The 16371-nt window shown below is 47.8% G+C and overlaps 1 protein-coding gene across 2 annotated transcripts; it reads right to left on the reverse strand.

The window, feature by feature from the left end:
- Positions 1-764: 764 nt before the first annotated feature.
- Positions 765-16112, reverse strand: efemp1 (EGF containing fibulin extracellular matrix protein 1). 2 transcript variants are annotated; one of them, XM_076018467.1, is made up of 11 exons: positions 15931-16112; positions 15143-15259; positions 15000-15045; positions 14140-14502; positions 4073-4195; positions 3813-3929; positions 2956-3075; positions 2648-2767; positions 1817-1943; positions 1513-1705; positions 765-1020 (listed from the first exon to the last, which is right to left on the reverse strand). In XM_076018467.1, the coding sequence occupies exons 2-11, from the start codon at positions 15221-15223 to the stop codon at positions 859-861; spliced, it is 1452 nt and encodes a 483-aa protein (XP_075874582.1). In that variant the 5' UTR covers positions 15224-15259; positions 15931-16112; the 3' UTR covers positions 765-858. The 2 variants fall into 2 exon arrangements, with proteins under 2 accessions (XP_075874582.1, XP_075874581.1); XM_076018466.1 differs by having other exon boundaries at positions 15916-16111.
- Positions 16113-16371: the final 259 nt, after the last annotated feature.

Below are 16371 nucleotides of genomic sequence, written 5' to 3' on the forward strand. Positions count from 1 at the left end.
ACTCTCACTATTGCAAGGGTACAGTAAACAAAGCCAGATACACACGCATGCACGCAGGCACACACACACGCACTCACTCAGATTTGTTACCTCGGTATGTACATGACTTAACTCCTGCGAGCAAAGCCTTTGAGCATCGAGCCTGTTGTCATGCAAGCGCGCCTCCCTTTGCACTACTGAGCTGTTCTGGAAATTCTTACTCACGAGAGAAATTATACAGAAAGTTGCACAAACAGTTTGGCAGCAGCCGCACTAGCCACTAAAACACTCACGGACAGAAGCTCTGACTAACAACATCTGTGAATTAGCTTGTTGTATATTTATCATGTACATTTGTATAGAAGATATGATTTTTTTTCCTCTCCTGTTCCTCTCTCCTTTATCTAAAACGATGTCTCGCTGATGCACAAACTTGGTTACTGTAAGCGGTTCTGCTCAACGAACTGTGATAAATGCCAGGGCAGCTACATGAAAAAAAAAAAAACATCCCGGTGATGACGTGTGTCCACTGGGCTTCTTCTCCTGAGTGGCCAATCTCTGTTCCCAATTATATCATCGAAACTGAACGGTTGAATGGAGAGGCAGCTCCCATGTTACACGCTTCCAGGAATGTTTTTCCCCAAAATATTCGTGTTTCAAACCACAAAAATCCTTCCCTGCGCCTCAGGAGAAACAGACGCCCAGTGGTCACACACTGTTGGTTGGTACGACAGGACAGTCCAAAATGGAACTGCGCTGTTTCCGCTTGAGTTTATATACTGTGAAACAAAGAAAATGTTTATATAGGTATCTGGCGTGTTAAAAACTGGTATGTTAGCTGAACCAGATCTACGTGGGCTGCTGGGACTCGCGCTGCGCTCAGAAGGCGTACGGCCCGACGATGACGGTGAGCCGCAGCAGAGAGCTGGAGCGGTAGTTCATGGTCAGGTGGTGAGTGACCATCTCCAGGTCCACCACGTATTCCCGGGGGCCAGTGAGAGGCTTGGTGAGCACCAGCATGGCGCTCACGTTGCTCGAACGCTGCAAGAAAGAAGGACCAGTCAGCGTGCAGAGTGAATTCAATTCAAATGCTAACGTTTCTTGGGCATTTATTCGGGTAGTGACTTGTTTTTCCTTCAGGACATATTCCCACATAATGCAAAAATTCACTTTACCAATGGTATCTAATATATACAATAAAAAGTTGTGAGTAAAAAGTAATGACAAGACCCCATGCAAGGCGTTTGTTGTTGCTTGTGAAGCTAAAACTGAATGTTTTGGCAGGAGGCTGCAAGCAGAGGGCTAAGTACACTGTTGTCTGGAGATCTATATGCTTTTTATAGACAATTAATCATGAAAGGTTGCTTCACTGGCATCTCGGATGACAAAATAACGTCTAAAAATTGGTTTAACAGTTATTCTTTATTCATTTAATATTACACTATTTAACATGGCAAGGTGAAAGGATAATCTAATAGATTATGCTATGATAACTTCCAGCTAGCCGCGTCACAACGAAGAGCGTGAACTTACTCTCAGGAAAAATTCTCCTGCTTCGTTCCCGGCTTTGATCCTGAAGGTGTTGTGTGTGTTGGCGTAGATGTTGGTGGCCTGAACCTGGAAGATGTCCGCTGGCACGGTGCGGTCCGCCTGGATGCTCATGTACTTGTAAACGATGGACGGCGGGAGACCCTGGCAGTCGGCCTGAGATCGGCAGATGCAGCGGCTGCGGAAACACGCAAGAGTTGTGAAAAGCTGTGCAACGCGGGTCACACAGAGGATTTAAAAAGGAAGAAAGCAAAGGGGGAAAAAAACACAGCGGAGGAAGATTACTGACTTCTCCGAGGTTTTGGTGTAAGGCAGCTCACAGGGGTTTCTGGGATAGCATCGGAAGCCTCCGTAATAGTTCCAGCACATTTGATCATCTTGACAGTCATGGGTCCCAGTTTCACACTCATTTATGTCTGGGGATAAGCAGAGGAGCAGAGAGGAAAAGGAAAGTGTTGATTAAACAGAAATAGCTGGATGACAACATACTCACAGAGCAGTAAAAGTTCACACTCAGGACATCCGCTGTTTTGGAATCTTTTTTTGACGTTTTGTTTTTTTTCTCGCACGGAAGAATTATGGTGCAAGAGTCTTGGGTCAAGGGAAGCCCCTGATGCAACCCCCGAAGGCGCAGGCCCGAACTGCAGCTCTTTGGTTGCAGCACCATGAAAATAACCCCATCAAACTGGCCTCAAACCACAGGGGCTATTTCTGGCACAGCAACTTGGATTCATCGCCGAGGGTCCCTTTGACACAAGCAGCTGGATTCATGGCGTCCCCCCAGTAAAAGCCTGCACCTGACCGACAGGGAAGGAGGGGAAAAAACATAACAGCTCACCCTTTGAGGGAGCCCCCGGACCCTCAAATAAAAATCCACTTCAAGAAAGCACCATCGTGCATATAAATCCACAGAGGTGGCTTCGCTGGGTTGAAATAAAGTGTCAGTGTTTGCGTTGCTTAACCCTTCGCATTTTTTTCCATGATAGCGCTGCCCGAGAGAGGCTTTATTCTCCATTTTGACAGGTTGAACAGTGACTGGATGACAGCGGAAAAAGGTCAGAGGATGGGATGTTTTTTTGTTTTTTTTTTCAAATATTAAATAAGGATATAGCAGAAGTACCTTGACATAACCTGAGTCCCTGGAGTTGATATCCCTCTGGACACTCACAGGAGTAACTTCCAGGGCTGTTGACACACTGATACTGACACATGTAGCTGGAGAAGCTGCATTCATCAATGTCTGTACACACACACAAACACACACACACACACACACACACACACACACACACACACACACAGATAAAGAAAAGAAAAGAACATGATGTATACAGAGATTGTGTGTGCGTGCGAGCATGTGTGTGCGTGTGTGTGTGTGTGTGTGTGTGTGTGTGTGTGTGTGTGTGTGTGTGCGTGCATGTGTTCCACCTTGACAGGAAACCGAGTCTGGTGCCAGCTCATATCCCTGGTCACACTGGCAGAGGAAGGAGCCCATGAGGTTGTAGCAGTGGTGCTGACATGGATTCTGCACATCACATTCATTCACATCTGGGGGGGGAAATGAAAAAAAAAAAAAGAGCCTCATTTAAAGTGTTCAACACTTTGCAATATATCGTGTTACCAAATTTGCTGGAATAATATCCGCTGTGTAAACAAAGTACATTGTGATTATGATACAGTGTTGTTGGGGATTACTCCATTAAAGTAATGCAACTACTGATTACTGATTACTCCTTAATAAAGTAACCTAAGTACTTCTTTAACTACTTTGTTTCAGAAGTACTCAATTAGTAATTACTAATTACTTTAGTTGAAAAAAAGATAAAGTAACAGTTGCTCAGTGCTTTGGAATGAACTTGAAGTGCAAATTTTGCAATTCCAAATATTGCATCTGTCCTCTTAACCTGAATGAATGAATGTTTGCTCTCTGAACACAAACTGCACATTTTTACAGAACAAACTCATGTACAGCACTGGTGCTTTTTACACGGCGCATAATGTTAAAATAATTAGAAGATTTCCTAAAAGTATAGAAGTCATTACTTGATGAAGTAATTACAACATAATTACCAGTTTTGCCACAGTAATCTAGTTACATTACTCCATTACTCAAGAAGTAGTTTAATTACAGCAGTGGATTACTGAGCAATAGATCACTCGCCAACGCTGATGATGAACCGATCAGGTCTGCGTTTGAGTAATTGGAGGTGCGCTGGGAGAAAATCCCAGCAGCAGACCTGGTGAACCATCTCACACGAGGGCTGGTGGCCTCTCGGGCGACTCACCAACACAGCTGTGGTTGTTGCTGGCCAACTTGTGACCCACGTTGCACTCGCAGTAGTAGGAACCCGGCGTGTTCACACATCTGTGCATGCAGTGGGTCATGGTGCACTCGTCTCGGTCTGCAGGGGAAACACACAGGGAGATGAGGGCTTTGAGGGGAGCATCAAAGCGAGGTCTCTCTTTTCAATTAGCCGGCGACTGAGATAAGCCGGTGCCTCGTCGCGAGATTTCATTCATGTGCGAGCGAGTCGGCGTGACTCACCCAGGCAGCGGTCGCCGCTCTTCTGGTAGCCCGCGGGGCACTGGCAGGAGAAGGAGCCTCTGGTGTTGTAGCAGGTCTGTTCGGGGCCGCAAGTGTGCCTGCCGGTGGCGCACTCGTCCACGTCTGCAAAACCAGCGCACCAGTCACCGAGACGACCGTGGCGACAAACATCAAAAATGTCGTCGGCAAGGAAAAAACAAAAAAACAACGGAGGTGTTTGGACTACGTGACCTCTGTGATCTGTGATGCGTGAACGAGTGAGTTTCCTTGCCGAGGCGAACCCCGCGACACCCGCGCGAGCACCGACGCACACACAAACACACACACACACACACGTTCACGCACAAAGAGCGAGATGTTAAATAAAAAGGGGCTTTCATGCCGAAGCTCAGGGCGAGGGAGAAAACACAGATCGTATCTTCTGCTAACAGGACAGCTTTTTGAAGGGAGGTGGGAGGGTGCGTGTGTGTGTGGGTGGGTGTGTAAGTGTGTGTGTGTGTGAGAGAGAGAACTCAACCGATAAGTCATGTGCTTTCCAACCTCACACCTCACTCCCTCGAAAGACATCCATCAACCCAGAAACATGAAAATATGGATGCGATCATTTCTTTTGTCGTCATCCCGTCCTCAGTTTGTGTCCTTGATCTTGAGCCTGTGTTATAATTCTTTAGAAGCACTAGTTAAAGAGATTAACGAGCCAAAAACCTCTAAAATCACATTCTTAACATATGAAAAATATTTATATGTAAAAATCATTATGGCCAATTATATTAAACATATAGTTTAATAGTTGCAGAAGGTCAGAGGCTCGGTATTTTACACAGCTGTTGTAAAATGTAGTTATAAAGCACTTTTTGTGCGTTTGGCATTGATGTGTACGAGCGTGCACGAGTAGGTGGCGGCTCGCTTCAAACCAACTCCAAAAACACTTCATAAACGGAGTCCATTAACATTCCAAAGGTTCTCCGTTACATTTTTCCGAGGAGAAATTTGAAGTACGCAGATCTGGGCCGAACACAGACACCGTGCGCCGGGAAAAATTCCTCTCTTCCTCGTATTTCATCTGACATGTTCTCAATTTTTGATTCGTTCCGAGCCAAGTGGGGCCTCTTCAAGAAAAAAAATGAATTTCTTACTTTAAAATCCACCCCATCTTCTCCTTCTTCTCTGAACTTCTGTCTCTCTTCCACACACACCCTGCAAATATGCCCAGTGCTGTCGGCTCTCATCCCTTGCGGGCCCACCAGCAGTCCTCTTGGGTGGTCCTGACGCAGCCCGTCATGTGCAGACAGCCAGTGGGCATCAGTTTCACGGCGTGACAGACGGTTATACTCCATACCACACGCACGCTCAGGAAGAGGCAGGTACATTAAATGCATTGTGATCCGGCGCCTAACAATAATCAGAAAAAAGGCATCTTTGGTATGCGAGTCCAAAACCTTCTGCTGCGTTGAACCTGAGCGACGTGGTTGTGTCGAGTGTGCACGTTTTAATTGTGCGGAAGCAATTTGGAGAAGGGAATAAGGGATGGAGCTCCTTCAGAGTCTGATCCCTTCACTTCAGGTTGATGCAGGAAAGCAAAACGCTGGAGTGGGATTCCTGGAATTTGACTTTTGTATAATTTTGCACAGCCATTGATGAGAAACTTAAACTTAAATCTGAAACACTTTGTATTTCGGGGCAGATTAACATCCTTTGAGGATGCTAATGCGAGTGTTTCAAGAGGGGTTCCGTTGAAACAAAACAATTGAAGTACACTGTGGATAAGAACCCAACATTTATCCAATTGTCTTTCCATTATTTTTGTGGAAGACCCTCCCCTTTCCACAGGCTCTTTCCGAAAATTCACAGCATACAGCAGGCTGAATGAATCCAACAGATCTGGGAAATGTTCCATTTGGTGTGTTCCGTCGGGTTACAAAGTTCCTGGGGGGCGTGTTGTTCTAGCGTTTTTGTGCTAACAGCTTGGCCATGAGTTCACTCTTTGCCAGTTCCAAAGCCCCCATTGCGCAGTGGGTCTGTTTCATTAACCGCAGCAAGGTGATAAAGTTCTCCATCACACCTCAGAGGAACGAACAGGAAGTGAGCTGCCACTGACAAGATGAGCTCTCTGGAGTCAGGAGAAAGGTGGACAATAAAGAAGTCCCACGCATTGTCAAGAACGAGATGAAAGTGCCGACGCTGTAAAATCGTTCCACTCCAGTGTGGACTCAAAATACCTTTTTGGAGGTAGAAGAAACCGAATGCCTGTTCTGCAGCAGCAGCATCACATTATGAAATACTGATTCACTCCTAATGGTACTTAAACTGCGTGCTCTTGGAAAAAAAAAAGAAAAAAGAGAAAAGAAAGAAGGCAGGACCTGATGCTTTGGAGGGTCTCCATCACCGTTGGTGGTCGTCCTCCCGAGTCCAGGACTAACAACTTATTTCAGGAGTTAATCCTAGTCTGGATGTGGATGATGGATTTTCTTGGCACGCACGGCCACGAGTGCGTCCAGCGTTGCCAAACTGGCAACCGCCTCACTAGATAAAGAGGCTCCACGGGGCCTCTTGGCAAGTTTAATACCAAATACAAGCAACAGTAAGAAAGCGGTATATCAAATTTATATACATTATCACTGCTCCATTTAGAGTTGGCACACTTGAGTCGTTCCAGGCTGAACTGTGGTTACGGTCAGAGCCAGAGGTGGTATTAAACTGTGGACCAGGTCCCGATAGCAACATTTATTTGCTACACTCTCAGCGTTGTTGTGTCATCGACGAGCTCTCCGAAATCAGCCGCCGGTCAGAGAGGATTTTAACCAAGTTGGGTGGCCCGTCCATCAAGCTTCCCTTCCCGATCTGAAGCAGTTTGGAAGGGGAGAAGCGCTACACGGCACAACGCTGCCACCACAAACGGAAAAGTCAGAGTCATCTTCACTCCCTCCACCGAAGGCTCAAAGTGCTTTGAATAAAAGCATATGCGCTGAAAACGATCCAAAGTTTCATTCGGCGGGAATATCTCGCGGTTACTCGCTACTTTGTCGCTAAAACTTTTAGGAGCAGCCAAGATAAAGTACCATACTGAAATTTGTGTGAGCGCGTGCGCGCTTGTATTTGTGTTAGTGTGTGTGTGTGTGTGCGTGTGTGTGTGTTTTGTGGGTTGGTTTTGCGGCAGGGCATCCTACACTGGCTGGTTCCTCGGGCCCCATAAAGTCTCCACAGCACAGCGCCCACAGCGCTGGCTGTGTAGTTTACACAAGGAAAACAAATTTTACTGTGACAAGCCATCAAATGTGATGATGTACTGCATGTGGGGAGCAGTGACCTTGATCTCCCCGTTTGTTTGATTTCTTCTTCTTCTTCTTCTTCTTCTTCTTCTTCTTCTTCTTCTTCTTTTCAAAGCAGAACAAGTGAGAGGATCTTTTAAGTACTGATGCAGCCTCAGTGAGGCATTATATTCTTCACAGCAGTGTCACTTTTAAACTAACAAAATATTTGAAAACATTCTCTTAAGAATATGGTGCTACAAAAATAATCTGTGTATATGGAACAATTCATTGTATTGATTGATTGATTGATTGATTTATGTTACCATCTATAAGTGTGTGTGTATATTTTTCAGCAATGTGGTTCTATGATTTGACCAATCTTCATTTTTGTTAAAAAAAAAAGAAAAAAAAAAGAAAAGAAGTGCCTTGTTTTCCTATTATCTCAATGAAAAACTATAATTATTGTTGTTGTTGTTGTTGTTGTTGTTGTTGTTGTTATCATTTGAGGCAGCTTCCATCTTTCCCCTCAGAGCTGGCCCACTGCAATCGGCGGGAGAGATAAGGCTGTCCAGCTGAAGGGTGGAAGGAAAGAATGATGAAAAAGGGCGGAGGGCTTTTTTCCCCTCCCTCTCCTTTTTTAAACAAAAAAAAGGCCTTTTAAAGATTTGAAGTAAGATTTACAGCCCCGCGTGCATGTGTGATGTCAGGGTTAAAAAACTCCTTGCTTTTTTCGGGGAGATTAATTCTAAATGCCTTGTGGGAGTTGAGGGAGTAACGGGGAAAGGCGGCAGCTCAAAGAATGTGTGCAGCGCATGTGCATGTGTGTATTTCAGCGGCGCAAATACGACCTTTTTTTTTTGCAGCATATGAGCCAAAAAGCTACACGTAGTGAGTTTGAAGGCGGTTCGACAGGAACTCGCGGGCGCCCTGTGTTGTTGAACGTGTCCAAAGAGCTCCTAAAACCTCCGTGGCCTAGATAAGGAGCGACACACGACTTGCTCCACATTTATACTGACATGATATGGCTTGTTGTAATTATTACTTGGGAGCATTTAGTCTTGTTTTCACTGAACCGCTGCAATGGAAAAACAGGAGCCGTTCCAAAGAGCAGTCGGAGCCATCCTGCCGTTGGACAGCATCTGTTTCCCGCTGATTATTAGATAATTCAGTTCTTTGGGGGAAGCGGAGGGCAAATGTGCGAACGGTAATAGCCCGTAAAAATTTCACAACTCCAAATTTATTAACCTGTCATGCACCCGGGCCTCTCTGCATTTGCTCTTGTTTAATCTCTGACACATTTTAAAAATTAACACCCCCCCCCCCCCCACATTACCTCCAAAAGCGAAAAAGCATGTGATGTGATTCCCATCAAGCAAGTAGTGTGAACAACACCTATTACTGGTTTGACTTGAGCATGTGGACCAATGGGAGCATTGGCCCCTCCCACCCCTTAGAGCACATGTAAACACGAAGCAGATAAGAAATCAAAGAGTTCCTGACAAACTAACCTCACACTGAAAAGTTGCGAAAAAGCTTCAAACTGGCGCTTTGCTCGCCGCTCCCAAGATTAACGTCTCATCACTTCCATTGTTCCCGGAGACTGACGGGTTGAAGCCACGCTGACACCCACTAAGTGATATGTGAGTTTGTTCCACACTCCTGCAAAGGTCAGGCACAGTCTTGACATTCTTGAAAGTCCGTCCAGAGTGCCAGCTACATTCCCGTATGATTATAATCCTTCCTGTTGCCCTAATAATTTCCTTGTAAAAACTCCTGGGAAAGTCAACTGTTATTAAGGGAGAGAAAAAACATCACTCTGTGGCCTTGACAAGTAAAGGGAAAAGGTTTTGTGGGCTTTGTGCAGAAAAAAACACGTCAAAAATAAGAGAATTTGCACGTTACAAGTCACATTTAAAAGTAAAGTGGACTGAACAGCAGCACCACATCCCAAACCATCAGAGGGAAAAGGCAACATACATTTGTTGGCAAGTCAGAGGAAGAAGACGCTGAGCACTGGGCAGGCAGAGACCTCAGGGAGAATAAAAACAACACGAAGCCCTGAGGTGGAGTCACAGCAAATCTGCTTTCCCTTTGTTCGCCAACAGCTGTGTTACTCTTGATTTCTGAGCTTGAGAAATAAAAACGCGTTGCCATAGAGACAACAGTGTCCAAACAAATCCACTTACGAAAGCAGAAATAAGAGGTTGGAAAAAGCTTTTTTTTTTTTTTTTTTTTTTCTTTATCAGCGGAGGAGTGACAACTTCAATGGGTTTACTGGGTTTAGGAGTCTAAGATCTGAGAGCCAGAAATGTCTCGGCACTGATTTACTGGTGCTGACCTCTCTTTAATGGATAAAAATGATACCGTCATTTTCTTATCGGGGATTCTCAAAATTTGGCATTCATTTTACAGCTAATAAACTTATCAAATGTTTCTGTGGGATAAACGATGAAAAAACAAACCTGTTTCTCAATAGCTGTGTCCCAGGTTGCACACAAATTAAGTAGCTTTTGTGCATTGCTCGAATGTAATGCCGATTAGCCACCACCACCGTATATCTTTTCAGGAGGCACAGACAGAAATTCATCACGCGTTATACGTACGCATGATGAGTGCATGCCCCAACATAAATACCTGGTTAGATTGCACCAATATAGGAAAGAATGCATTAGCTACACTAGCATCAGATGCTAATACTAGCTTACACGCCAACTACGTAAGGCCACTTCTGCTCCGTTGCAGTTTGCTGAGTGCGTTCATAGTAGTTTTTTATAGGCCCACACTCCTTATTGCACAGAGTGTGAATAGTGCGCCGCAACGTCGCAAAGTGTGAAACTCTAAATACTGAGTGTTTGGTACAGACAACAGTGCAGGTTGGTTCAATCAGCTACGTAGTGGCGGGGATAAAAGCAGGAGGAAGCAACAAATCCACACTAGTGAGACTCAAACTGTTGCTATCTGCTTCGGAACAGGAAAAGAAACCTGATTGATCTGATTCAAACATGATTAACACTAAGGTTCATCCAATTAACTTCCATTGTTTTTTTTTGTTAAGCCTCATTTCTCCAAAAATTTCTATGGGCTCTTTCCCAAAAGGATATTTGAACTAAATCCAGCAGATTTGGGAAACGTTCCATCTGGCATGTCAGGCAAGCAGGTATGTGGCCATGAACCAAATTATTAAAATTTCAAATTAAAGACAGGGTTGCCTCGAGGTGATTTCCCATTTATTCGCTTCGCATCAATCTCTCCGTGCAGGCCTTCATCAAGAACTTGAGCGATCCCAGCAAATAAACCCCCTCGACGAGCCACTCGGCTTCAAAGTGGCCACATTAGTCGTCCGGGGGTTGAAGCTGCGGCGCAACAGGTGGACAATAAAATCACAGGGCGAAGAGACCAAGTGAAAACACAGTGACGCAGGACAGTGCAAATCATCAGTCTAAGAGCAGGTGGAAGTCAAGAGCTTAGCCCGTAATAGGCGGGTTCAGCAGACACAAAAGGTGTGCCTCAGGTGTCTTTCTGAGTCACCCCAAACAAAGAGGGTCCGTCCCCCCCGCAGATGAGCGCTTTGAGTCCCGTCCCACTTAATTCTGTCCGGCAACGACATCGCTGCAGGATGTTCTAATCTGACACGCTATTCGCCTACGTCTCCCCTTCTCATATCTGCGCCGCGTATCTTCCAGTGGAAGGGAAAAACAAAACAGGATAACATCTACAGGAATTTCCTGTAAAAAAAAAAAAAAGCTGCTATCTCCTCCACTTGGGTATCCTCCCATCTCTCCACCTCATCCGCGGATCAGCGCAGACTGGCAGGCTTCTGCCGCTGTGAAGTTCGGCAGAGTGCTGCCGCTCTCTTGCTCTCCCCGCATTCCTGCTTCCCTTTGCGGATCGATCCGATGCTTATCTGTCAAGGTGGTGAGTAATTCTTACCATCACAAAAGATGGGGAGCGAGCGGAAAAAACAACCGCCGCTGACATTCCAGAGATATTCCTCCCGAGTGCATTGCATCGTCGCGGAAAAATGTTAGTGCAATGCGCTCGGCCTCGTTCGGAAAAGCACACAAGTTCTCTGTCACACAGGGCTTAACAGCTTTAATAGAACACATTCGGGGAAGCGTTCCAGCCCAGCCACCGCCGAGGAGGGTTAGCTCGCTCGCTCGGCTGTGGCTGTTATTAGGCTGGCATGTAGGTGGTAATGTGGCACATCTGACCCCGGGCAGAGCAGACAGGTAAACAGGAGCGGCAAGTCAATTCATGTCTTGCACGGCTGTGCAACGCCGCCTAATTCAGAGGAGAAAAATGAATGGGCTGCTGCGGAATACGAGGTATAAAACACGTCGTTGCAGCCGGTCGGAGGAGGAGGAGGAGGAGGAGGTGGAGGGTGAATATAGCGAACAATAACAACAACATGGGGGAGGAGAGGTGGGGTGTTAAATGAGTCCTGTTAATTAGTCGCTGATTAACACCTCTGATGGACGGAGTGAAGTGAGGGAAGTGATCTCACCCCTGTTGAGTTCACACACAAGACGACAACGAGTTGCTTTGTGGGCGTCTCTGGCGGCGGTAAACACAGTGTGTGTGTGTGTGTGTGTGTGTGTGTGTGTGTGTGTGTGTGTGTGTGTGTGTGTTTGTGTGTGTGTGTGTGTGTGTGTGTGTGTTTGCATGTGTGTGTTTGGACAGCAGGGGAGGTCATGGAAATGCGGGGCATCATTAAGCTGTCACATGTACAGTTAGTGCGGCTGGCCGGGAGGGGGGGGCGGGGGGGGGGACGCCAGCTTCCCCTTATGTGTTACTGCAACAACATGTACTTAAGGCTCACTCTCAAGGCCAACAAGGCTTTATTGACAATTTGCGAGCCGCCATTCCCATGGGAACCAATAATGGAGCTGCATTTCGAAAGGAAAATGGGGGTCGGTGGGGTCGGTGGGTGTGTGTGTGTGTGTGTGGGGGGGGGGGGGTCCTCTTACATAATATTTGGTTTGGTTCAATTTTAATCAGCAAAATGCACGGTAAGAGAAGACACTTTGTTCTGTAAACTGTTTTCCTTTTTTTTTTCTCGCTCTGCTTTGGAAAATGTTTTCATTTATTCCAGAGCATTTTTTTTTTTGTTGGTTTTTTTGGACGATCCCCTTTTTTCACTGTGTGCCACCATCAAGCCAGCCAGCCAGCCAGCCAGGCAGGCGGCGAATTGCAGCAACGCGAGCATGACGTTTCGCGCCAGCTGGACGGGGTCGGCGCTCCGTCACCTCCGACTTTCATCCGCGGCCCGGTGACTTAGCAGGAAGGGGCCCGCGGTGCGAGCGCTATTTGACACGTTGAGGTTTTACCCCCATTGGAAGGTTACCGGGAAGTCCTTCCCCTGGCACACACAAAACAACACAACAGCAGCAGCCGTGGCACCGAACATGAGGATGAAGAGACCAAATCCCGTGTCCGAGGACGACCGGCTCGTCGTGCTGCCGAGTTACAGGTAATAACAGGGGGCGACCGGAGCCTGATGTAAACTAAGATTATGTCGCCCGGCGCGAACACGACCCCACATTACAGCGGCAGAAGTTAAAACTGCCTAACAAACCCTTTCAAAGCGCCGCCGGCCGACAGCCGAGCTCTGTTTTGTTGCGCCGGGACGGCACGCCGGAGAGTTAACAAGTGTTAACGCCCCCGCTTTTTCGCTGATGCGCTGCCATGTTTTACACTCTAATAAAAACTCTAATTGGGTTCCCCATTCACACGGGGCCATAAAGCGCCTCACGCGTATCTTTTGCGCGCAGGTGTAAAAAAAAGAGAGAAAATCCAACTCGTTACTTTCACTGGAGCTCTGTGACTGCGAGGCCCCCGAGCGCGACATGACATCACCTCCATGCGGCTCAACCTACACATCCAGCTCCGACCTGCTGAGCTCTCCCTCTCTCTCTCTCTCTCTCTCTCTCTCTCTTTCTCTCTCTCTCTCTCTTTTATTATTTTTAAAAGAGCAAGGCAAAAAAAGAAGAGAAAAAGACTTTCTCCGCTCCAGCTGCGGCGGCGAACATCTGGCTGGTGGTGCACGGGGGGAGGAGAAGGGAGAGGGGGCACACAAATTATTGAAACCACTCCCCCCATTTATGAAAGATCAAAGTCCTGCCCGACAACACACGACACCCGCACGGCGTTTGCGCAGCTACCGGAAACCCGAGACACTCGGAGCCGAGAGCCACGGGGAATCATATAAAGTGAAATCTCCTTGATTTGCTGCCTCGAGCTGAGCTGGAGAGTCACCCCCAGCCAAAAAACACTGCGCCGCGAGCGACCGAAAGGAATCGAGAAAAAAAATATTACACAGTTGAAAAAAAAAGAGAAAAGAAACGGGGAGCTTGCAACACATCTGGCAGCTGCGCGCGGTTCAGCTGCCGATGACAGTGAGACGGATGGACAAGCGGTTCACCTCTGGAGCGCCACTTACGGAGGACTCCAGAGTCGTTAGCAAGTAATTATCAGAGACCGTTTGGAGCTTGAGACACATGCGGACATATTTTCTCTGCCAAGGGCTACAGGAGCAGCGCTGATGCTGCCGGAGGAGCGAGAGGAAGGCCTTTTGAACGCAAACCGCAGCGGGCAGGCAGGGCTGGTGGCTGGCGCTGGAAATAGAGGAATCTCGCACCTTTGAGTTCAGCGTCACGCTAAATTTGGACCAACAGCCCCCTCTTGTCGACAGAAGTGATGCTTGATTTGACTTTGAGCTTCATCTTGGTCTTTATACTCCTTGACCGACTCCCACAGAGACTTAGGTTTCCTCTTAAACATCTTTTCTCTTCGTAAAAAAGCAGTGAGTGATCCTACCTCGGCAGAAGTTCTGCTCGTCGGCCGTGAACCCTGCAGCACAGCGGCCGGGCCTGGACACCCTCGGGTTGCTTGGATACACCTGAGGCTGCTGGTTGAGCTGATTGCCCAGGACGCTGACGGTCGAGGCCACGGAGACGGCGGGGGTGCCCGGGACGGCGGGGGAGCCCGGGACGGCGGGGGAGCCCGGGACGGCGGGGACGTTGGGGGCGTCCGGGACGTCGGGTGCGGGGTCCAGCTGCTCGCCCTCCTTGCTGATGTAGATGACGGCGCTCCTGGGCAGGCAGAGGTATCCGCCAAAGTGGTTGATGCACTGCATCCCTCCCTTGCAGGCGTCCTCCCCCAGGGCGCACTCGTCGATGTCTGATTCAGAGTCACAATACTTTATTAGTCCCAGAGGGCAATTAACTTTACAACCAGTCCTGTCCACAGTAAGTAAGTAAGTAAGTAAACAAAGTAAAAACAGTTGACATCTCAAGCATCGCATCATTCATCCACAGTTTTGGTGCATCTGGTAGCCTTATTGCAGAGGGGACAAAGAAACTTGAGGGCAAACTCATCACCAAGTACATCAGGGTCAGGGTGGGACAATATCAGAAAGAGTACAGGTCCCTCAGCTGGACACCAGTGATTTTAGAGCACTGTGGTGATGTCATTCAGACACTTCCTGTCCTTCGTGGACAGACCACCAAACCATCAGATCAGAGAAAAGGTTCAAAGACTCTCAATTAAATTTTGATGAAAGGTACATGAAATATTTCAGCTGATAACAAGGGAGCTGAGTTTGCTCAGCAGATGTACTTCTGGAGAAGACAAGAGGAGAATGAGACCTCATCTCCATTTACAGATGAGTTTCTCACCTCTGCACTGCTCCCTCACCGGGTCGTACTCGTACCCATCGGTGCACTGAGGAGGAAAAAAGAAGAAAGACTCTTAACCATCAGCATCGGTGTCCTTTGGTGTGAAAGGAGTCACCACTACAGCATCCAGAGGCGCCACTCACCCTGTAAGAGATGGGCTCCTCGGCCTCCTGGGAGAGGACGTGCGTGAAGACAGCACAGAGACACACGCAGATGCCCAGCATGTCGACCGGAGAGTCCTAACGGCACTGCGAGCAGGACTCAAATGGGAAAAGAGCGCACAGGATGATTTTTTTTTTTCACTCACTCACTCCCTCCCCCCCCCCCCCCCCCTCTCCCCTGACGAGCCAACAAGTTTTAATACCGCTTATTACATCACTGATGGCATTGCTTAAACGAGTCCCAACCTCTCCCCGCTGCATGTTTATGTTGGCGCGGCTCCAGCTCAATCTGCGACTTCGACTGAGTGGAGGTGGAGGAGGTGTTCTGATTTCTCTCTCTCTCTCTCTCTCTCTCTCTCTCTCTCTCTCTCTCTCTCTTCTCCTGCCGCTGCGCCTGTTTTGCTCCAAAAGGATTAGCGCGTAACGCGCGTAAAGATCGTGCGTAAACATGCCCCTGTGTGTCACTCAGTCGGCGTCAGCGAGCAAGTGACGCCGACTGTTTTCTATCGCGGATCTCCGCTCCATCCGCAATCAACCTCAATCTGCCGCGTTTAAACAGTCTTACCTCTTGTTACGGGATAAAGAGGCGAATTAGGCTGATTAGCCAAAAAAAAAAAAAAAGAAAAAAGAAAAGAAAGAAAATTCCCCACTTGTTTCAGCACTAACAGCTCCCCCGCTTGTTCTTTCCATTATCACCCGGTGGCAGCACTTAAGTTACAGTAGCCCTGTCATCCCGTGGCGCCTCGGAGACGTACCTGTAATTACTCTACCTGCGGATCTCTCTCCCCCCACCTGGAGAGGCGAAGAAAACGCGTCGAGCTCTTCTCGTCTCTTCTTTTCTCCCCCACCACTTGCCGCAAATCCAACCGTGCGTGCGTGCGCGAGAGGCTAGAGTGGCGTTTCAGGAGGCTGTCGGAGAGCAGGAGGCACTTGTGATGAACGTGCGCCGCCGCGTACAGTAATAAGACATGCTGGGGGGTGGGAGGGAGAGGAGGGGGCGGTGTACCGGGCAGGTTCGTCTCTCACCGGAGGGCAGTGGAGAGTGAGCAGCACTGCAGTGGCTCCCTCTATGGACTGATGACTGGTTATTAACAGGAGGGTGATCCATCCGCAGTGGGGCTGGAGAAGCGGAGAAATGAGCGTTTTGCTGACAGATTAACACGCTGGAAAAGAGAGGAGGAGGAGGACGCGCCAAGGACTTGGACTTATTA

This window comes from Nelusetta ayraudi, unplaced genomic scaffold, assembly GCF_046127955.1.
Source record: "Nelusetta ayraudi isolate G7.1 ecotype Tasmania unplaced genomic scaffold, CSIRO-AGI_Nayr_v1 ptg000008l, whole genome shotgun sequence".
Classification (NCBI taxonomy): domain Eukaryota; kingdom Metazoa; phylum Chordata; class Actinopteri; order Tetraodontiformes; family Monacanthidae; genus Nelusetta; species Nelusetta ayraudi.

Bases quoted from the DNA above. Each gene is read 5' to 3' on its own strand.
- efemp1 (XM_076018467.1), bottom strand. From the start codon at position 15,223: ATGCTGGGCATCTGCGTGTGTCTCTGTGCTGTCTTCACGCACGTCCTC. The intron at 3,076-3,812 runs GTGAGTCGCCCG...TTCCCCCCCCAG, and splicing joins CAACAACCACAGCTGTGTTG to ATGTGAATGAATGTGATGTG. The intron at 1,944-2,647 runs GTACTTCTGCTA...GCTTATCCCCAG, and splicing joins GGGACTCAGGTTATGTCAAG to ACATAAATGAGTGTGAAACT.